The sequence below is a fragment of the Pteropus medius genome, unplaced genomic scaffold, assembly GCF_902729225.1.
Source record: "Pteropus medius unplaced genomic scaffold, Ma_sr-lr_union100, whole genome shotgun sequence".
Classification (NCBI taxonomy): Eukaryota; Metazoa; Chordata; class Mammalia; order Chiroptera; family Pteropodidae; genus Pteropus; species Pteropus medius.
In genome coordinates this window covers 15,057,925-15,080,307 of record NW_024354499.1, presented here as the reverse complement: position 1 = coordinate 15,080,307, position 22,383 = coordinate 15,057,925, and the positions used below count along the sequence as shown (strand labels likewise).

The window sequence follows — 22,383 nt, the reverse complement described above, 5'->3', positions numbered from 1 at the left end:
AGTCAGGCCACGTTTGTTGTTTGACTTTGTCATTGATCTTGAGCCCTCCTGGCTATAGTACTCCCAGAGATTGGGACCATTTGTGTAAATTAGTTCTTCAGCGGAAGCACTTAAGAAAACAGCAGGGCTCCATAGCCTAATCAGGAAACCTCATGCTTGCTCTGGCTTTTGGGCGTGACTGCAGTAACCACACAGCACCTCTTAACCCTGTTCTTCTCCCTGGTCGAGTCTTGTCTATTTAGGTTTGTAGGTTTTAAGACATAGAAGTATGAGTAACATAAAGAGAATTGAGCCCCGTTGCAGTGGTGCCGCTGTGATTTCAGAGGAGCTTGTGGTTTTTTTGACGTGACGTGATTCCAGGCAGCATAATGTGGTTCCTGATACATTTATATTCTGTTAATGATGAGTCACGTACTGATGGTCTGCTGCTCTTAAAATGCCAGTTCTATAATTGAGTCACTTCCAGCTTCTTCTGCTTTCCTTCTGGTAGGTAGAATGAACTTCCTTTTTCTCTCAAGTTTAAGTTACTGTTGGACATTTGAGAAGCACAGGCCGCAGTGCTGAGTACAGAGGAATAGAAGCATAGGCATATTGGGGTGGGGCAAGCCGGGAAGGGCCGACCGAGTACTTTTGACTTGCCAGCGGACCCCAGATCTTAGAATGCAAACTCAAATGGCTTCAGGGCCCGGCAAGTAACAGGGCAGTGAAGCCCGTCGGCAGACCCCCAGCAGACAGGAGTGTGCAGAACCTGCCTCCAGGGGGCAGGCGTGGAGACGGTGTGGATCTTCTGCTTTCAAAAAAAAAAAAGAAAGCTCCCCCTGTCTTTGGTTTTTGGTTACTTGCTTTTGCTTTTATAAATGAGAAGTCTCCTAATTTTTAAACGTCGGCAACTAATTCATATCTTTTTAAAACCTTGGTAAGGCCCAGATAGATCCCATCTGTTGGCAGCATTTGGTTGGACCACCGACCACTGCCTCTAATCTAGACCAGCTGTCAGGTCTTCCTGGAACTCCTCAGAATAGAGAACTGATGGCAGAGTCAAGGCAGAAAGGCCACTGCATTCAGTTGTCCCACAAACCTTTACTGAGCGACACCCACTCAGGTCACAAGGCAGCATGGCCAGGAGAGGGTGGCTGCCCTGCCATGGACCCTCTCTCCTCTCACCTGAAGATGTGAGCTGGCTTCAAGCTGGCCCTCTAAGTATGTGTTGAGGACAGTGGGTATTGTGGTAGGTGAGCTGGGATGTGAACTCAGCCCTTTAGATGGGGGTCACCGACAAGGCAGATCCTGTCCCAGTTTACATGAGCCCTGCGTGAAGCTGTAGCTGGCCAGGCCTCAGCGAACACCTGCATCACTATCCACCTGGGTAAAGAAGGTTCATTGTATCAGGCAGGCCCAGTGCTGGGCCAGGTCACTGGAGACCCATCAGTGCACCAGCCTGCGGCTCATTAATTAACAGGGAGGAACATAGTTCCCAAGGGTCCTTCATGTTTGTGCTGGGCAGGCAGCCCTTTTCTGAGAAATAGGAATTAGGATTTCATGGCCTCTTGAGAATTATCAAGAGCAGGTGGAGTGGGATGATCTGCCCCATTTCCATTCATCTAAGGCCTGCCGAGCAGGTAAGTCTGCATATGGTGTGCAGCAGGCTGTGCATAGAATTCTTTTTACTTACCTTATCTTGGAGAGTTGAAAAATCCCTCACTTTTTAAAAATTTCTTCTCATTGAGGGACAGTCCTGGCTGCTTCCCAAGCAGTGAAATACTTTTTCAACTTCTAGTTTGTATTTTGCATATGCACTCTATGCACTTGTAAATCTGCGATAAACAAAGCCGTGGTAGAGCTTTCTTGGTAGAGCTGCTGTGTGACTTCGGTGGAATGGGCTGAAGGTGAGAGAAGCAGCAGCATGTGGACTGGACTTCTTTTGTCAGGCCTGGGCAGCAAAGCAGCCACATTAAGGCCTCTTATAGACCATAGGAAACGTGAGTGTGCTTTCAAAAGAGTAATCCTCCCCACAAGAAACTTTTTCTCCTTCCTTTCTCCCTCCCCTTCCCCTCTCCCTCCTCTCTTCCATCCTCTTCTCTCTTCTCCCCTTTTCTCCCTTTCTTCCCTTCCTCTCTCCCAGTTTTGGGATCATGACACTTTTTTTTTTATTCAGGTATAACCGACATTTAGTTTCAGGTGTACAACATAGTGACTTGACATTTGTATGCATTGTGAAATGGACATCACAGTAAATCTAGTGACCATCTGTCACTTTAAAAAGTTAATACAGTATTTTTGACTATATTCCCCAGGCTGTACATTACATCCCCATGACTTATTTATTTTATAATTGGAAGTTTATACTTCTTAATTCTTTTCACCCATTTCATCACCCCCAACTCCCCTCTTCTCTGGCGATCTCCCATCTGTTCTTGAATCTATGAGTCTGGGTTTTGTTTTGTTTGGTTAGTTTTGTTTTTTAGATTCCACATAAAAGTGAAATTGTACAGTATTTGTCTTTTTCTGTCTGACTTATTTTACTTAGCATATCTTCAGGATCCATCTGTGTTGCAGATGGCAAGATTTCATTTTTTAATGGCTGAGTAATATTCCATTGTGTATATGTCATATTTTCTTTATCCATTTATCTGTCAATGGACACTCAAGTGGTTTCCATATTTGGCTATTACAAATAATGCTAGGGTGCATTAAGGAACATAGTGGGGTGCATATATCTTTTTGAATTAGTGTTTTGCATTTCTTCAGATAGATACCCAGTAGCGAATCATGTGGTAGTTCTATTTTTAATTTTTTGAGGAACATCCATATTATTTTACATAGTGGCTGCACCAGTTTACAGTCCCACCAGCAGTGCATGAGGGTTCATGAGACTATTTTGACACAGGAGACCAAAAAAAAAAAAAATAGACACACAGTGGCACTTCCCCAGACATATAAGCCTTGAAAGTCCCCTAGATATTTGTACTGACAGCTGTCACTTTGGATATTTGTGTAAGGTATCTGGAAGGCAGGCTAGGGGTTGGGGTGAAGTAGAAAGAACACTGAACTAAGAGTCAGGGTGTCATTTCTGGTCTCGGGTCCCCAGCCATGAAATGACCAAGTTGGCAGTCTGCAGTTACAGCTTCTGTGAGTCTGACTTTGAAAACAGCAGGTGGTGGAGCCGTGTTGCCAGGCCCTTTCAGAATCAGCCAACGGTCGTTTTCTCTGTTTGTAATTATTTATGTGGGATAGGAGGTTTCTCTGCAGCCTCTCCCTCCTGTTCCTGTTGCCACATTCTGACAAATAGCAAAACTGTCGCAGAACAGTCGCTGTGGGCCTTCAGTTCCCTTGCTCTTGGCAAAATCACAGAAGGGCAAACTACTTGCACCCCCAGGAGAACTCTAGCACACTGATCACCTGTCTCTCCACTTACTGGTCAGCTGTTTAGTCTACTTTCTCACCTTCTCTCATGTTCCCCACCAGTCCTGTTCGCCATAAGAGGCAGACATGGCAGAAAGTATTCCTAACTGGGAGATTAGAGAAGCTCTCCTGGGAGAATAACATTTGCACTTAGACCCAGCCTCGGGTGGGGAACGTTGTGGGGTGGGGTGGGGATACAGCTTCAATATTAGATAAAGGGCTGGGAAGATTGCTGGCAAAGCGAATGGCTTGAGCATGAGAATGCAGACGTGTAATTGGGGTTGAGGACAGCTCTGGGGATCTTGAAATGCTGCGGGGAGGAGCCTCAGATGGGTGTTATCGCCACAAAGTGACTGGCTAGGGGAACCTGATGAGTCGGAGCAGCAGCCCCACAACAGAAGGAGGTAACGAGCAGTTATGTTCGGGGAGCAGGCTGAGTGCTTCCACATGCCCGTGCATCTCTTTTTATCTCCTTTACACAGTAGATTTGGGCATGAGGTGGGAGTGGTCCCACTGTATGGATAAGGTCAAGGTCCTCCTCTCTAGTCTCTGGTGGAACAGGGCCTTGAACCAAAGCCTGCCCTTTCAGGAAACATCTCTTCCGCCCCCTTTCCCCGTTGGATTGTATCTTCCTGAAATCAAGCCTGGCATGCCTCCATCTGGCTTTCTTATCCCTGTCCCCAATGCGTAGTGACCAAGCTCTTAATGCAGATTAATGAGTGAGGAGCCTTTTTTCTGCCAAGGACAGAAACCCCAGCAAAACCACGTGTAACTTTTTAAAGTTTTAAAAAACAACGAGGAGGGAGAGTGGGAATTTTTTGTTTTTAATGAGCAAAATAGTAAACATTTGATGTGCCTGTTTCTCAAATGAAGACTCTAAGCTCCTGTCTTTCATCCTTGCTTTGTCCCAGGGCACATGATAGGCACATTAGAGGTGCTCAGAAAATAGAGGATGGCTGGCTGGACTTATGAGGGACCTGATTCTTTTTTTTAAAAAAAAAAACGCCTACAGCACCTGGTATTCCAAGGTGGCCTCCCATCCAGGTACTAACCAGGCCTGACCTTGCTTAGCTTCCAAGATCAGATGAGATCAGGCGCGTTCAGGATGGCATGGCTGTGGACCTGATTCTTTACATAATTAAAAGCACTTCATTTTGGCATGCTGTTATGGCCTAATGAAGAAGACAGGCAAGAGATTATGTGAACAAAGAAGCTCGGTGGGGGATGGGGTGAGGCCCTAAGGGACCCTAAAAATAGATAACTCAGGAGGAAGGGGCCAGGGGTCAGGAGAGCCCACCCCCCACCCCTCACCCCCCCACCCCGGCTATGCTTGAAATTGCTTCTTTTAAATTGGTTTAGTTCTAACCTGTTGACATGATTTATTGCCACAAAGTAAGTTATCACTGTCTTTGAAATGTCAAAGAGCATTTCCACATCTTAGTTTCTTCATCAAATTGTCAGGGCTCCCACACCAAGGAGACAGGAGTTGTCAGGCCTGAGCAGTGCCACTTTCTAGGGATGCAGCGGGCAGAGGAACAGTCCTAGTCCTGGCTGGACTGTCCTCTCCTACTGTAGGTTTTACCATCCTTGCTAGACAACAGCCACAGGTGCTCCAACAACTGTCATTTACTGAGCACCCACTCTGCCAGGCCCTGTGACGAGTATCAAACGTAGCATGATTTCTAATCCCTAAAAAACAAGATTGTGTCATACGTATGACTACCCGTATTTTACAGACAAGGGAGTTGACGCTCAGGAGACCACCGTGCTCAAAGCCACGCTCCTTCGCAGTCGCAGAGCACATGTTCAGCCCAGGCCTGGCAAGTGGTGTTCTTTCTGACATGCCGTGTGCTGTTCAGAAACAGCAAGAGGGAAGAAAAGTGAGCTAATAGGAGAGGCCCGTTCTCATCTCGTGTATAAATCTCCAACATCAGCCTAGATGGCTGTAAGAACCTTGCACAGAACATCCTGCCCCTACAGCGAGGGCAGAGTGGAGATTCTGGTGCTGAATGGGTCTGCATGGCTTTCTTCTCGTTTTAGATTCTTTAAAATTCTTATGGAATCCATCAGAAAGAAGAATAGCAAAGCATCAGCTTTCAGAAGCGTGAACACTCGAAGAGCTACCCAGCGGGACCTAGACAATGCTGGAGAGTCAGAGAGGAATCAGGTGAGTGCCCCTGGGCCCTTGGGAACTGGCACAGGTAGGGTTCCAGGGCCGAGAAGCACGTAGGGTGGTGGTTCACTCAGTCTTCTCTCCTGGGAAGCCTCCGTGACTGTTCTTAGCACTCTTCAGCTTCTTCCTGGTATTGGCCCATCTCTCCGCTTACCTTAGCATTTATCTGCTATGCTGAGAGCCGAGAAGCAATATTGACTTCTTGGGTGTGGCGGGCCATGCCAGGGAGGCAGCATGGTCTGGTTGGCCCTGGGCAGGGCCCCAGTTCATCTGTCTGCTCTCAAGGACGCCTCCATAAGTGAGGTTTTATCCTGTGGATAGATTCAAAGTAATGGTACTTGTCGAGCTTTTGGAAATTCTTTTTCAGTCTCATTTTGCTCTGCCTTTGACTTAACAAGGCCAAATGAACTGAGGCCCACAGGGTACTGGCAGGGACCAGAGGGGCATTTTGAAGCAGGGAAGTTGTGCTTCAGTGGTAAAAAAGGAAGGAGCCAGAGAAAAGCCATTGGAGGCAAAGTAGTCCAGCAGTGATAATACCTCATCTCCCAGGAGACCTGGGCCAGGAAGCGGGCAGGTCCCTGAGTGTCATCTGAGCCAGCAGTTTGTTGAGCAATAGGCTGTGCCAATGCTGTGAGCCTCCTTGGGTGGAGTTGCAGTGAAGACCGGCACTGTCCCTGCCTCCTCTGCTATCTCAGCTGTGTTACCTTCACTCTCTGGGCCTGCCTCCCCATCCCTAAAATGAGGGACTGGCTTAGACTAGAGAGAATTCTGGGTCTCCTGCTATGGATGTGTAACAACAGTTGGCTAACTCAAGCACAGATTGGCACAGACTGTCTTTGAAGGGCTGCCCAGTCCTTACTATTAAATCACTCAGAAAGAAACTTAAGAAACTAGGAGCCAAGGTCAGAAGGAGAAAGGTATAAATATTTGGTTTTTTAAATACTCGGTAACTCACCAGGACAACTCTCTATCTTCATCTCTACCTGCAACAAAAATATTTAGAACAATATTTTGCAAAACCATCTTCTTTTAATGACTTGGAAAATCGTGGCACTTTCTAAGAAAAATTTTCTTAAGGCAAGATTTTGGAAGCGGTACATGTAAAGATGAAGACTAAAGAGGAAGCATGGAATCCAGGGCTAGCACAGGGTGGAAGGGTAGGTGGGTGATGGCTTCTCTAGGCATTGGATGTTGGCGCTAACCTTTTTCCTTCTTGTCCTCATACCACAGGGTGAGCAGGAAGGTGATGAGGAAGAGGAGGGGCACATCGTGGATGCCGAAGCTGAAGAGGGAGACGCTGATGCCTCTGACATCAAACGCAAGGAGAAGCAAGAGGAGGAGGTGAGGGGACTGTGGCTGAGGTCACGTCCCTCCTCTGTCATTTCGACGGGATCATCTCCTGATGCATAAGGCCACACCTTTGTATCTTGATGGAACCCGTCAGGAGCCTTGAAGCAAGGCCATCCTGGCTGACACCATTCTTGATCGAGAAGATGGTGTTTGCAGGACTGCCCTTTGGGTCTAGCTGTCCCAGGATGTGAGTCAGTTTCAAGGACCCAGAGGCCTTTGCAGGGGGATGAAGTCAAGCTACCTCCTGTTGTTACAGCGAAAACATAATACCTCCCTCCTCTCCTCCAAATCAGTCCTCTGCTATCATGGTGCCTGCAAGGACAGAGGACAGGTTAGAGGGGCTGAGGGAATTCACGGGAACAAGAGCACGAGGTGAGGGTGAGGAGGGGCTTTGGAGACTGGACAGCCAGCATTCCCAGGGGAAGGGCCAACAGGAGGGACAAGGAAGGCAGCCTAGCCACACGGAGCATGTGTGGCATGGTTGGGCCAGTCAGATAGGCCTTTGCTGGGCACTTATTCCGCAAGCCACGTCCGTGGGGCCCCAGTGACACAGCCTGTGTTCTGTCCCCTGCCAGGTTGATTATGAGAGCGAGGAAGAGGGAGAGAAGGAGGGAGAGGAGAATGACGACGAGGAGGATGTGCAGGAGGAAGGAAACGTTTGTGGGGAGGGCGCCCACAGGGCCCAGGAGCAGGACGAAGAAGTGGGCTCAAGCCCCGAGGAGAACTCGCCCCCTGCTCCAGCCCCGAGACAGCACCGGAAACCCACCTGCAACCCAGAGCCCCAGGGAGCTGAGGCCGTGGAACACCGGGTGCAGGCCGTGCGTGAATCCCACCCGTTCATAGAGGACTACCAGTATGACTCCGAGGAGAGCCTGTGGTGCCAGGTCAGCGCTGGCAGCGCCGCGGTAGGCCCAGGGCCGCAGGAGGGGCCTGCTGCTCGGCGCCTCTCTGCACAGCTGGCGTGGCCAGTTGGGGTCTGTGAAAATTGGTTGCTCTCTTTTTGATCTCTGTTCCCTTAAATTCAGAATCTGGTGACAGCCGTGGACCCTCTGCCCCAAATCACGGCCTCACACATTAGACTTTCAAACCCCTAGTGGACTCCTTTTCTGATTTTTCAAAAACCGTGTGTGCGAGGGCTGATCAGCACTTTCAAATACGTCACCCCATTCAGTCCTCACTCAGTACAACAAATTGTCAACATATATTATAGTCGTCATAGAGGCAAGCAGGAGTACTTTGTTCCTTATGCGCGTGGCCCCTGGTCCCCAACTTCGGGATGGCATCGTTCCCTCACAAGCTGGGTGATTTGGATGCCTAGACAGAAACACATAGTGGCTTTTTAGTCCTTTCCTTTGATCCAGTTCAGTGGTTTCCAGATGGCACTGTAGATAAGAGTCATTGACCAGGGTTACACATGCAAAACTGTGTCTTATGCTTTGTGATCATTAAGAGTGTATCAAGGGTGACGTGAGCAACATGATTTTCACTGTTCTCATCAATGTCTGTGAAAATGTCGCCCACTGTTCTCACCTCAGTCTGGGTGACTGTAGATGGCTGCTGTGTGTGGTTGGTTAGGCTGCCGGGTGTTCGCGTGTGCAGACCCACCGCCCCAGCTCGCTCCAGCAGGGCCACCTGTCCCAGCCAAGGTTGTTTCCTTAGAGGGCTTTGGAGGAGTACCCCGGGGAGCCTGGTCAGCGTGGGCTCTGTCCCCTCCATGGGCTGGGGTGGCCATCTCCCCTGGCTCAGCTCTTTTTCCTCCTCCAGGTGACAGTGAAGCTCCCTCTAATGAAGGTTAATTTTGATATGAGCTCCCTGGTAGTGTCCTTGGCCCATAGCACCGTCATCTATGCGACCAAGGGCATCACGAGGTGCCTCCTGAATGAAACCACCACCAACAAGAACGAGAAGGAGCTTATCTTAAACACAGAAGGAATCAACCTGCCAGAGCTTTTCAAGTATGCTGAGGTATGCGTCCCTCTCCAGGTTGTCTGCTGGCTTGAGACAGACCCTTACACTGTCTCAGCTTCAGGCCACTCAGAGGCGAGGCTCCAGCCACTTTATCCTGGCCCTTTCCAAGCTGCTGACACTTCTAGCCCAGTGTCCCCAAACCTGGCTTACCTCTTGGGGATCTGCAGGGCACATGAGCCTCATTCAGGCTTGCAGTACAGAAACCTACTTAACTTTATCTAACCCAGAGTTTCCTAAACTAATTTGAATATAATTGCTTTTCCTTGAAATTAAAACCTTCCCAAAGTACAGTAAGAAATAGTTTGCTGAGTTGCTGGCCTGGGAGCTGCTCACTTTATCTGGTAAAGGAGGCCCCAGGTGTAGCGGTGGCCCAGGCCCCCGCACCCAGCACTGGCAGAGGCCACGCGTTCCTGTCCCGCCTGCTCCACTAGCACTTCGGTCCTTTCCTCTGAGCTCTCTCGTGGCTCCTCCCACTTCACTGAGTCCCCGCAGCTTTCTGAGATTCTCTCAGTCCTTGTGCACAAGTGCTTTCCCTGTAAAATACCGAGGAACTCGGACCCTCCAGCCCACTCTCCTCTAGTCTCCCAAGCCGGCAAAGCTCTCCCACCTCACATACTTCCTCCCACAATGGCTGCCCCACAAAGTTCCCTTCTGCCCTGGAGCCTTTCACCAAATTCTTCAGAGGACAGAGCAAGAAGGCTTATACCTCCTGAGTCAACCACTGGCTGGACAAGCTCCATGTCATGTGCGTGGGTTTGTTTAAACAAAGTCAGACAAGCTACCAGGGTCTCAGGTCTCCTGTGGGGGTGACCTGCCATAACACAGAGCCACCTCGAGCCCCCCCAAGACAGCCGAACTGGACCCTGACGAGGCTCCGCTTATCCCGCAGGGCTGACCTGTCCCCGTCTCATGTACTCTGGAGAGATGTTTGTATGTATCTCTGCTAGAGAACTTTCCTCACCCGTCAAGGAGAAGCCTCGAGCCTAGAAACAGGTTTTTCTGTTAAATAAACAAAAAATACCTTTCTGTCGACTCTACTGCAGGTACCAAATCCTCTCTCTCAGCTCTGAAACTGAGGAGACAGACCTTGGGGCTTGGCCAGCGTCCTCTCAGCAGCTCTGCCTACGCTGTTTCCTTTCAGTGATCCTGGGCCTCCTGGGGACCACTTAGTCATCAGTTGTGCTTGACTGCCAGACAGGGAGAGAGCGCGGCCGGGGTGGGACGTGCCCGAGGAAAGGAGCAGAAGGCCAGGCCCTCCAAATCGATCCCCCCTCTCTCCCCAGGTTCTGGATTTGCGCCGCCTGTATTCCAATGACATCCACGCGATGGCCAGCACCTATGGCATCGAGGCTGCGCTGCGGGTTATCGAGAAGGAGATCAAGGACGTGTTTGCCGTGTACGGTAAGAGGCACCGCGGATCGCAATCGGGAGGTTCCAGTGTGTCAGTCCAGCACCATAGGGGAGCCGAAGTGTGGGCACAGTGAGTGTGTAGCCTGTGGAAGACCCTGAGAATGACCGTGGAGAGAAGGGGTGGCTTGTTTTTCAGTCTTGTGTGGTGAGTCCCATCACCGAGAGCCCCCGTTTGTTTCTCGTCCTCCGGCCTCTGATAACTTGGCCTCATCCTCCTCAGGGTTTCAGTTCTCAAGTGAAAGCAGTGCTGTTGGTTACTCTTGTTCTGCCAGTCTGGAATCTGTTTCCTGTACTGCTGGATGGATGCAGAGTGCAGGGTGAAGTAATAGGGAGCAGGACTAAGGGAGGGACTGCCCAGCCGAGATTAGGGGTTAAGTAGCTGAGTAAATAGGTGATGGAGCTGGAAGTGGAACCCCGTAGTCTGGCACCTGAGCCCCTGCACTGACTTGAGTCAGAAGGTGATGCTGTCCCACTGTCCCCTTGTCGCTGCTTAATCCTTCCTGATGTTGCTGCACGTGACAGGCATTGCAGTCGATCCCCGCCATCTTTCCCTGGTCGCGGACTATATGTGCTTCGAAGGTGTTTACAAGCCACTGAACCGCTTTGGGATCCGGTCAAATTCGTCCCCTCTACAACAGATGACGTTTGAAACCAGCTTCCAGTTCCTGAAACAAGCCACCATGATGGGTCAGTGTCTGAGCAAGTATCCTTGGCCTGTCTTCTGATTCTGCTCTGTGCAAATGGACTTATTCCTCAGGCACCGTCCCATACTCCTTCCGTGTGAGCGAGATCTCCGACTCACTATAGGAAGCAGCTGGGGAGGGGTGAGCAGCAGACAGGAAAGCGCCTCTGCATTGTGAAGGAAAGGGAAAAGGGCCTTCCTCTCTCAGATGCAGGAGCAGTTATGTTTCCTGTAGTCTCATCAGCCTCTAAGACTGTGGACTGCTCCTCATGGCTTCCAAGGCGCCCTATCCACCCAGCCTCAGTATTGAGTCCCACACCCCCTTACATCACCCCCAGCTTCTCTCTCAGCCACCTAACAAGCGCTCTGTGTCTCTCCCAGGATCCCATGACGAGCTGAGGTCCCCTTCCGCCTGCCTTGTGGTTGGAAAGGTCGTCAAGGGTGGAACGGGCCTATTCGAACTCAAGCAGCCCCTGAGATAGCAGTCACCACAGCACCATCTCCCTGGCCTGGAGGATATCTCAGAGGACCCAGAGGAGGGCCTGGCCTTCACGTGAGACGACCAGGAGACCAGAATCTTGGGCAGTTCAAAATGACAATGCAAATCACAACAGTGATCTTGGGGTTCCAGAAAGCAGCTGGCCTTTGGGCTGGACCAGCTTCAACTGGAAAGTGGTAGTGTCACTCGTCCTTGCCCCTCCCCATCTCAGGATACAGACAAGCTTCGCCAGGTCCTCCGAGTCCCTCCGAGGGTGCAGGGCCTTCCTCTGTGCTGCAGAGACCAGATTCCTGGCCACCCCAGGGTAGGGAGGTGGGGGCCCATTGTGTGAGCAGCCAGTCACTGCAGACAGGACTCCTGCGGGCTCTTGAGAAGGGATAAGGAGCCTGCTGCCCCAAGGCCTGCTCCTCCTGGCTGCAGCAACTCCTGGGGACACATTTCCCAGACTCTCCACCCAAGGCTCTCCCTGGACCAGCCACCGGGTGGCACAGATCTCTGCCCACCCAGCTTCTGTGCCTGGGGCAGAGTCCTGGTCCTCCTGGCATGTGGCAGGCAACATGTCCTCCGAAATCAGATCAGCCCCGTGTCTGGGGCCTGTTTCTCCAGGGCCCCGTCTCTCCAGGGCCCCAGCAGCTCACCCCAACACATTAACCTTGAGTCGCTGGCCAGGCTACACTGCAAACAAGCTGCTTGGCCATCTTTTCCTGGTTCTGCTCTGAGCCCAGCATTGAGGCCCATGTTTTTGTCTGCAAGTCCTACTGTTTCAGGGTCAGCTGGCCTCCCTTGACCTCTGGCACCACAGCAAGGGGCCCTGGCATGAACAGAAAAGTCAGAGGACTTATACAAAAGCTTTGTAAAACCAGAGGCTGTTTCTATTTTTGTCTAATGTTATTCCAGCTGAGGCTGAGTAATAAACATCACTGGAACTAGCTATTGGGAGGGAGAAAGCTTGGGTTTGTTTTTTTCTTTCCCCCTTGGTTTACGGTTTCTGCATTTGTGATTTGGGAGCTCAGGACTGCGATTTCTCAGCAGTCACATGTTGGGTCCTCATCCCATTCTTGACAGAGGACCTGGAGGGAGAGCTCAGCGCTACAGCCTCCCACTCTGACCCCAGCCTGCCCCTACAGCATCCCCCTTCCAGAGCCAGCTTCAGGCCCTGACTCCAGGAGAGTGGAAGCCAGTGGGAAGGAGCTGTGTGTGTACGGGGTAGGAAGGGAGGCCTTGCCTGGAAAGAGTGACCCCTCTGCTCTCTCCAGACGTGATGGAAGCCAGTCTGGGCCTCCTCTACCCACACTGGGGAAAACCTGGTAGAAACGGCTCACCAGGGCTGGGGTATGAACATCTTCCAAGGGCACAGGAAGTAGGGTCACCGTGGAACCCTGCAACACAGGTTAAGCTATGCATTCTGGGAGCTAGAGGGCCAATTCACTACTTGATGATTTCCACTCCTACTAGAATTGTGGGAGAGGGTCGCAAGGGGAGTTAACTCAGTGGACAAATGCACATGATTGCCTGGCCCCAGGGCTGGGCATAAGCACGGAAGTCGCAGGTCAGCCCCACCCAGGCATGAGGGCACAGAGGTGAAGGAGCAAACCGAGAATATAGACAGGCCGTGACTGCACACTGAAGCCAGACGCTGACCTGTGTTGAGAGTGAGGCGATGGCCCCCTGCCCTTCCTGCCTTATCCTTCCACTCGTTTCCTGTTTATATGCTTTTCTCTCCCAGGTTTTACCTTGTTCCTGGTTTGTAAGCAGACATTCTGGAGCTTTCCCTTGGTGGACCAGGGATCTTGCCTCACTCCCCTTAACTGAATTACACACTCACTTCACTGATTTTTTGTTTAGGAGCCTCGTGGGTGGCCTCCCTTGCTGTTTAAGATGGCATATTTTTTTGGAATAGTCTCAGTATTGTAAATGTTCTTTCTCTGAGGGCACATTTGATTTTTCGAAAGAGACTAATAAGTCCACGCCAAAATACACGAAAAGGCTGCATCAAGCTGCATGATCATTTTTTAATCAAAGCGGACTGAAGAGTGACTGTCTGGTGGGGTTCTCAGACTTCATGGAAGCTGTGAGTCCTTTTGGAACCCTGAGGTGCTGTAAGCAGCCACTGTTCTTGGACATCCTCCCCAGCTTACCCTTTGTGTGTCAACATCCTACCTACTGGCTTGTAACAGTTAATTTTTTTTTAATCTCCCCTTTCTAGTTTCCCATCAAAAACATTACCAGCATTCCTACCAGTACCCCTGTGAGTCTGAAACATTTTCTTTCTGAAACAGGAAACAAGAATGAATGAAGCAACTCTTCCCATTCCCAATCTGGAATTTGAACTTTCCTTTCTACTGTCCCCTACGCCCACATATGTTACAAAATAAATGTCGGTCCCTCCCAGGCCTCACTGGTCCTTTCAGAGAGTTCTTTCAGGCCATTATCCTGATAAACCACTTCCTGTAAAGTGTCAGCCCCTGCGTATGTGCCCATCACAGACTAGGCTATAGGGTTTTTTGGTTTGTTTTTGTTTTGCTTTGTTTTGTTTTAGTAAAATAGCAGGATTTACCCGCTTAATCACATTTAAGTGTGTAGTTCAGTGGCATTAGGCAATTACATTGTTCTGTAACCATTACCACCATCTCAACCACAGGACTCTTCCTCTTGCAAGACTGAAACTACCCATTCAGCAGTAACGAACTCCCCATTCCTCCCTCCTGCCAGCCCCTGGCAACGACCATTCTACCTGTCTCTGAGCTAGACTAGTACCTCATGTAAGTGGAATCGTACAGTATTTGTCCTTTTACGATGGGCTTATTTGCTTAACACAATGTCCTCATCCATGTAGCATATGTCAGAATTTTCCTTTTAGGGCTGAATAATGTTCCATTATATGTGTATATCATATTTTGTTTATCCATTTCATCCATCGATGGACACAGGTTGCTTTTAGCTCTTATGAACACTGCTATAAACATGGCTGTACAAATATCTCTTAAAGTCCCTGCTTCCACTCTTTCGGGTTTAGACCCAGAAGTGGAATTGTTGGATCATATGGCAATTCTATTAACATTTTAAAGAGTTGCCATACTATAATTCCACAATGTCTCTACCATTTTCTCTTCCCACCAACAGTTCTAATTTCTCCACCCCTTTGCCAATACTTACTGTTTTTATAAATATAGAGAGATTATATGTAGTAGCTGTCCTAATGGGTGTGAGGTGTCATCTCATTGTGCATTTGATTTGGATTGTGTTTTAATCAGATGTTGGGGCCCTTAGGTGGTCTGCACATACAGAGAGGAACCACCTAAGAATTGTCTCTGTGCTGGCCAATCTTAAAATTTTGAATTTACAATTGAATTGGGAGTTGTAGGCATCTAGGAAATGCTCTTGAAATAGGAAAGACTGGTCCTTAAAGGCTGGTTAGGTGACAAGTCCCATCAGCGACTTCTCTGAAGACTCCTGAGTGGCGTAGCCCTGGACTGCAGGGTGAGTGAGGCAGTCATCACCTATAATTGGTCATGCAGTTCAAGTGACAGAGTTGCTGGACCCTCCACAGGTCTCCCGGCCTTGGTGCAGTTTTATCTCTCCTGCTCATTTACCCAGGTCTCTTACTTTAATCACAACCACCAAAATAGATACAGTCAGAAATTTCAAAATTCCTACACCCTGAAGTCCCCCTTTTTGCCAAAGTTCAATTAGAACAGAGGTTCTCAATCCTGTGCATTGGAACCACCTTGGGAGCTTTAAGAAAAACGGATTCCAGATCTCTCACAGAGATTCTGATTTAATGGGCCCGGGTGTCACCTGGGCCTCAGAAGAGCTCCAGGAGAGTTGGGATGTGCAGCAGGATTGAGAACCACCGACTTAGAGTAAGCCCTAAATTGTGCCAAGTCACAGCCTCTATTCATCCTGTCAGTGTATGTCACGGACACCGGGTTTCCCTACTAAGATCTTAAGATCTGATCTCTGCCCTCGAAAAGTAGGAGTGTGTATATGTGTGTGATAAAGCTCTCAGCACCATGGTAGATGTCCACCAGGAGACAGTGGGGTTCAAAGGGCACCCAGATCAACTCTTCCTGTGGGTTCAACAAAGGCGTGCTTCCAGCCAGAAAGGAGGCCCTCAGCTCCTCCCAGCCAATTAAGGGGACTGCTTGTTCAACCTAAAAGTTCCTGTCAGAGCCCCCGCAGGGGCAGGAGGAGGGGACACGTGACTAGCGAGTATTTCTTAGAAACCACTCAGTGAGAAGTTTCCCTTTCAAAGGTTCTGCCTGATGTAAGGGGAACTGTGCCTCACGTTTCAGCAGCACCTCTCTCCTCCTGAGAGTGGTAATCGGTGCGGGGGAGCGGCGGCTCCATTCAGTTCAGAACTGCTTGGAGCTCTGGTTTTTTCACTGGCCCAGGGAAAGGCCAGAACCTGGTCACAGGGAGCAGGGCTGAGCACCTCCATTCATCTTGGCTGGGCCCCAGTGTCACGAGCAGCTCAGGTGACTGCCCTTGAGCAAGTCTAGGAAACAGTTTTGGGCTCAGGCGCCTGGAAGGTATCTTCTAACCTAAATACCTTGACCATCCCCCCCCTACCATCACCTCTCCCTCCCCCATCCTGCACCCACCCAAAATTGACGCCCACCGCATAGGCACCCAAAGACACGGGAGCTACAGAGGTCTGCCCTCATAGAGGTCATAGTCCAGTGCCCCAAATAGACAAGCCAACAGGAAATTCAGCCGCACTGTGGCTAGGCCAAAGATTGAGGAATCCACCGGGCATCATGTGAACAAGCACGCCACCCTGCACCACCACCCCCCCACCTCTGCCTCTCATCTGCCACTGAGTAGGCCCATGGCTCAGCTGACTGCAGTGGGGCTTTCTAGGTGGATAGGAAGGGAAATGGAAAGAATTAGGTGTCCAGTCATCACAACTCCTTCTCACAACTCCCCCCCACCACTGCTCCACTGCCCCCCTTAAATGTAGGAGAGGCTGCTCTGTGATTGAGCCAAGGTGCTGCTGCCTCTAGGTCTTGCAAGTTGCGGTCAGCCTTGCTCAGGAGGTCTGAGGGCCTGCAGAAGGTCTGAGGGCCTGAGGTCTCAGAGGCCAAGCCAGTCCTGGGGCTGTGGCCTCACATGTGACAGTTTCAGACACCACAGAATTCAGCTGGACCATGGTAAATACTCTTCTTCCTCAACCACCGTTCTTACCTGGAAACATGAACCTGAAATTCCCTGCACGTTCAACCAGTCAAACAAATGTGGTTGAGGAGTGTGGCCCTGTTTTAGGCAAGAAGCTGAACTCTGAAGTCAGACACCTCAACTGACGGTGTGACCCTAAGGACATTACTTGGCCTCTCTGTGCCTCAGTTTCTTTATCTGTAAAATGGTGAATAAAATTAAAGTGTTCATAAAATGATTTATGACTATAAATGTTTATGCACCAAATAGTTCTCTACTGGGAACAGTTGTGCCCCCTGGACATTTGGCAATGTCTGGAGACATCTTTGGTTGTCACAACTGGATGGGGGCGCTACTGTTATCTAGCGAGTGGGGGGCCAGGGATGCTGCACACCCTATAGCACACAGGACAGCCTCCTGAGTGAGGAATTATCTGTCCCCAAATGTCAGTGGTGCTGAAGTTGAGAGACTCTGTCACGTACACACATATGGAGTTAACATTGCTTCTTTTGCAAATGGAATCATTCGAATTTCAGCCACTCTGATAGGTAAACAATGGCATCTCACTGTTACTTTAACCTGCAATTTCCTATTAATAATTCTGAGCATCTTTTCATATGTTTACTGGTTATTCTAACTTGCACTTTTGAGACGTGTCTATATCCTTTGCCCTTTTTTCTATTGGTTTGTTTCTATTGACCTCTACTGTCAAGTTTTAATCACTTATTTATCATAGATATAGAAAACCTTTTGTCACTTGCACTAAATGCATTCCTCCTCCCACCCCCAATTAAATGAATGAGATAATACAGGCCAAGGATTTAGCTGCTGACCACACTAGGCCGTGCTCACGCCAGGGCTCTGGTCAGGGCTGCTGGAGCGTCTTCTGAGGTACAAGATTTATCAACAAAGCAAACTCCCCACTGTGAGCAACAAACAAGAAAACCATACCGGTGAAGTCGAGCTCACAGTGCTGAAGGGGTCCCAGTCTGAGCTGGCAGTTACCGGGAGTCAGGAGCAGAAGGCAGAGAGCCCTGGGCTCCTGGGGCCTCCGCTTAGCTCGGTGACAAGTGCTGACACCCAGGCTGACCTAGGGCTCACCAAATGTGGGCTCTGGCCACACTCTTTAGGCATGTTAATTCACCAGTCTCCACCCGCCCCCCGTCCCCTACCCCCGGCCTGGCGAGGGGGTGCGGCTACACTCCTCTCACAGTAACTTGCCCACAGACACAGCCAACAGTGGAGGCTCAAAGGGTTGAAGCCAGGCTGCTGGCTCCAGAATCTGAGCTCCCACTCTCCTCACTGCCACCCCCTCTGCTGAGACAAACCCCGAGGAAGGAGTTTTCACATCAGAGGCTACCCGCATGGAATATGGCAGGTGGATGTGAGGGCACCAAATGTCTCCTCAGACCAAGAAGCGCATCTTCGAGCATGGCTCAGGAGAGACAGACGGGACTGCGGGCGGGCAGAGGATCTGAGCATAGTTGAGGAACTGGCAATTTACAAGAGCTGAAACTGGAACAGATAGATGACAAGCAACCACCTTAAGGAACTAAGAACCCCAACCTCTGGCCCAAATAAGTAGAAGTAAATTCTAAAGAGTTCAAAAAAATGTCACAAGGGCCTGACCAACTGTGCATTACCCAAGGAGTCTCAGAACCCACTGCGTGCATCCTATTGATTGAAGACATAGGTCTAGAGAAAGAGGAAACGATGCCCTGGAGTCAGATCAAAGACCCATGAAGGCTTCCCTGGGCCTGAGTCCCTCTTGGAGATGCACCCCCGCACAGTGTGTCTCTCGACATTTTCATCGGGTTCTGACGACAGTGGGTGACAAGTCTTAGGTTCCATTGATCAGATTGGTTAGCGATCTCCTTTGAAAGTAGAAAGGGGAGCCCTGAGGAATGAGACCCAGGTCAGTTAGGGAGGAGAGGGGAGGTCCACAGGAGAGTGGCTAATGAGTCTGTGGGAAAGTGAACTGCAGGGTTCATCATGGGTCATAGGTGGGACACAAGGACGCAGGAGCAAAGGGGAAATTTAACAACTTGGCCATCTAAGGGCCAAGGGCTGGCTGCTCCCAGTGCCCACAGGACTTCTGCCCCTACTCACTGTGCTGCTCAGCCTGTTCCCCAGCCCTCTTTCCGAAGGCCCAGCCTGGGCAAGCGCCTTGGAGCCTGACTTGTGGGCTGGTACAGCACTGTGTGAGGTGCCTCTCCCACAGACCAACTTCTCACCCAGCATCCTGCTGCCTAGGGCCCACCCGACTCCAGCAGGAAGGCCACCCTGGGTGTGGGCAGTGCCCGGGCCCCTTGCATAGAACATGGTATTTCCCGTCTAGTGTCAGGCTGACTCACTTGAACTCTTCCACATCCGGTCACACCACAAGCCTGGGGCCTTTGGCAGCCAGTGACCATCTGGTCAGCCCAGCCCAGATGATGTGCTCTAATAATAAATGTTGGACAAAGGAGGAAGGAAAAAAACAAGAAAGGGACAGAGAGATGAAGGGAAGATAAAAAGAGGGATGGAGGGAACTCATATGTCTGTGGTCTGCAAAATGAGCATTTTTTTCTCCTCCATTTTCTAGAGCAGAGGTTCTCAAAGTGTGGTCCCCAAGACCAGCAGCATCAGCATCACCCAAGAACTTGCAGAAATATAAATTCTCAGTCCTCTACAGCACTGGTGTGTGGCATTTCCTCCAGACCCCAACAAAGCCCACCAGCACCTCGGCCCATATGAAGCCCTTTATGTTAAAAATTCCTCTGGATCCAGCAGCCTCACTTCTGAGTACATGTACACAAAAGAATTCAAAGCAGGGACTCAAAGAGATACTCGTACAGCCATGTACATAGCAGTGTTAGTCACAAGAGCCAAAAGGTAGAAACAACCCAAATATCCATCAGTGGATGAATGAATAAACAAAATGGGTACGTGCATACAATGGAATATTATTCAGCCATAAAAAGGGATGGTGTTTCAATACATGCTACAACATGGATGAACATTGAAGACATAATACTAAGTGAGATAAGCCGGACGCAAAAGGACAAATACTGTGTGATTCCACTTATGAGGAATCACTCGTGAGGTTCCTAGAGGAATCAAATTCATAGAGATGGAAAGTAGAATGGTAGTTGCCAGGAGTTGGGAGGAGGGGAAATGGGAAGTTAGTGTTTAATGGGTACAGAGTTTTGCAAGATGAAACAGTTCTGGAGGTGAATGGTGTGATGGTTACACAACAATGTGAATGTACTTAATGCTATTGAATTGTGCACTTCAAAGTGGTTAAAATGGGGAGAAGATCCTGACAGATGCTAAGGTCACTGGGGAGGCTGTGGGAGTACAGTGTGGTGGAGTCGCTGGTGGATCAGTCCGTGGTGCCACACCAGCAGGCGGCCGCTATGCCAGAGGTGGGGACTGTGCTTCCAGACCAGTATCAAGAGGATACATCCATAGTTTTGATTAGTTTGTTCTTTTTGTTTCTTAGATTCTGCATATAAGTTAAATCACATGGTATTTATCTTTCTCTGTCTGACTTATTTCATTCAGCATAATAACCTCTAAGTCTAACAGACTCACAAATATAGAGGACAATCTGAGGACAGCCAGAGGGGAGGGGGTTGGGGGACTGGGAGAATGGAGTGAAGGGTTAAAGAAGTACAAATTAGTAGTTGATAGGTGGTCAAGGGGATGGGGAGCATGGCATGGGGAATGCAGTTAGCATTAATGTAATAGCTAGGTGGAGGGCCAGAGGAGAGAAAGAGCAATTAGGGGGATCGTTTTATAAACTATATAAATGTCTAACCAATGTACTGTATACTTGAAACTAATAATAAAATGAAATTTTTTTTCAAAAGGATACATTCGATATAAAGGACATGTCCAGATACAAATCTCACATTCTGATGTCCCAGGAGAATACACAGAGTAGAGGCTTGCAGCAAGAAAACAGAGAGCTATGGGTTTCCTTGGAGGAACACCAGGATGTTTTGGAAGGCATCATGAGCAAGTACCAGAAACAGATGTTACAATTAGTGGTTGCTAAAAAAGCAGTGGATGCTGAACTAGTCGTGAAAGCTCACCAGTCTCACTCTGCAGAAATAGAGTCAGATTGACAGAACCTGTGAAATGAGAGAATTGATGGGAAAAGCAGTTCAGGTGGGTGACTTAAGATTCAGGAAAAACAAAACCAATTAGAGTTTGAAAATAAGGAACTTCAAGAATTATTTTCCACCAGCAGTGAGTCACTTCAGATCAGGAAGGAAAACTCAGTGGTCACTGCTTCTGAAGCCATCAAATAACTTCAGCTTCAGGATGGCAGCTGGAGACTGTTTATCAAGGAAGGAAGTTACAACCTTTCTGTTCAAGTGTTGTCCTTTCACTGTCTTGTCAGACTTGATTTAGTGTTGATTAAAGGGATCGGGTGACAGTTTAGAATTGGCAGTAAAAATTAGCTGTCCACAAAACCGTTTGGGGCTTGTGTGTGTGTGTGTGTGCATGTGTGTGCGTGTGTGTGCGTGCGTGTGTGTGTGAAAATACATACTGAATTTCAACATTCCTTTCTCTAAGAGACTATTTTTAATTTTCATTTCTGGGACCTCAATTTATATAAACTGTTTTCAGTTCATTTTTGTTTTTTCACATCTTCAAAACTTCAAGTATTTTATTTTAAGGCAGCAATTTTATTTTATATAAGATCACATATTGCTATTATAAAAGAAAATTTTTTAAAGAGATTAGCTTTTTAAATCTATGTAACATAAACCTGGATTATTGTCCATTTGAGAAAGTAATACAATTCTACAGGACTAGATTGGCAAATTCTCTGATTTGTAATGCCATTTACCTTCTATGAAGTCTCTGGTGCTCAGAGTTGGCACAAGCTGGCCTTGTGTCTTTACTATTAATTTGAAAGAACCTACTACTAGTCTCCAGGAAACATATTTGCAAATAACTCAACTTTTTTTTCTAGTGGTAGCCTAGTCATCATGTTGTTCAAAGAACATTGAGAAATTTGTCTTGTGTTCGTGCATGCACACATGTGCTCTTAGTTCAAATGCTAAAAGGAGCTTTAATTTTTTTTTATTAGATATTGGTCAATTTTTGTTTTGTCCTCGGAAACCTTCAATTTGGGTAGTTTATGTTGTGTGAAGAGGGTGTAATAGGTTTATTCACATCATAGTTCTTAGGTATTAACATTCTACTATTTAATTATGTATAACTTCTCTTTTATTACCTAATGAGAGTTATTAACATTCACAGTGCTGTGTAGGCAACAAGCAATGTTGAGATTCAGATGCCGAGTGGTCACGACAGGTCACTCATCAACTCATCCCCCATCTCAGTTTACTCACATTTCAAATTTATAAATTACTTCATGTTATACTACCAATTTAGGTTTACCCAAAAGTAACAAATTATGAATGCTAAACTGTAAATATTTTCCAATAACATTAAGCATCGTACTGCATGGGAGAGACACAGTATTAACAAGAGTTTTTTGTTAGAAAGAAATGGTTAAAATGGTAAGTTTTATGATAGATGTATTTTACCACAATAAAAACTACAATCCATTAATGATTCCCCTTTCCATTCAAAAACAAATAAACAAACAAAAACCATCCTCTGGGTGTTGGGACCATTTCCAGGGAAATAGCGCATACAGACCATTCTGCAAACGCCCTCCACAGGCACACGACCTCCATGACCCCACTTTTTTGTGGGAGAGAAAGCTCTGGACACGGG

The 22,383-nt window shown here is 48.5% G+C and overlaps 1 protein-coding gene and 2 pseudogenes across 3 annotated transcripts in view; 2 read left to right on the top strand and 1 right to left on the bottom strand.

Moving 5' to 3' along the window:
* POLR1A (RNA polymerase I subunit A) overlaps positions 1-12,431 on the top strand; it is an 85,167-nt gene extending 72,736 nt beyond the window's left edge. Inside the window, exons 28-34 of one of the 3 annotated variants that reach the window (XM_039852353.1) lie at positions 5,443-5,569; positions 6,806-6,916; positions 7,501-7,626; positions 8,690-8,890; positions 10,177-10,294; positions 10,826-10,990; positions 11,367-12,431. In XM_039852353.1, the coding sequence (XP_039708287.1) occupies positions 5,443-5,569; positions 6,806-6,916; positions 7,501-7,626; positions 8,690-8,890; positions 10,177-10,294; positions 10,826-10,990; positions 11,367-11,467 (949 nt within the window). In that variant the 3' untranslated portion in view covers positions 11,468-12,431. Of the gene's footprint in view, positions 1-5,442; positions 5,570-6,805; positions 6,917-7,500; positions 7,810-8,689; positions 8,891-10,176; positions 10,295-10,825; positions 10,991-11,366 lie in introns of all 3 variants that reach the window. The other 2 variants (XM_039852352.1, XM_039852354.1) reach the window with 2 other exon arrangements.
* Positions 4,406-4,524, bottom strand: LOC120594644 (uncharacterized; annotated as a pseudogene).
* Positions 12,432-15,497: 3,066 nt separating the features above from the next.
* LOC120594492 (suppressor of IKBKE 1-like) lies at positions 15,498-21,055 on the top strand (annotated as a pseudogene).
* Positions 21,056-22,383: the final 1,328 nt, after the last annotated feature.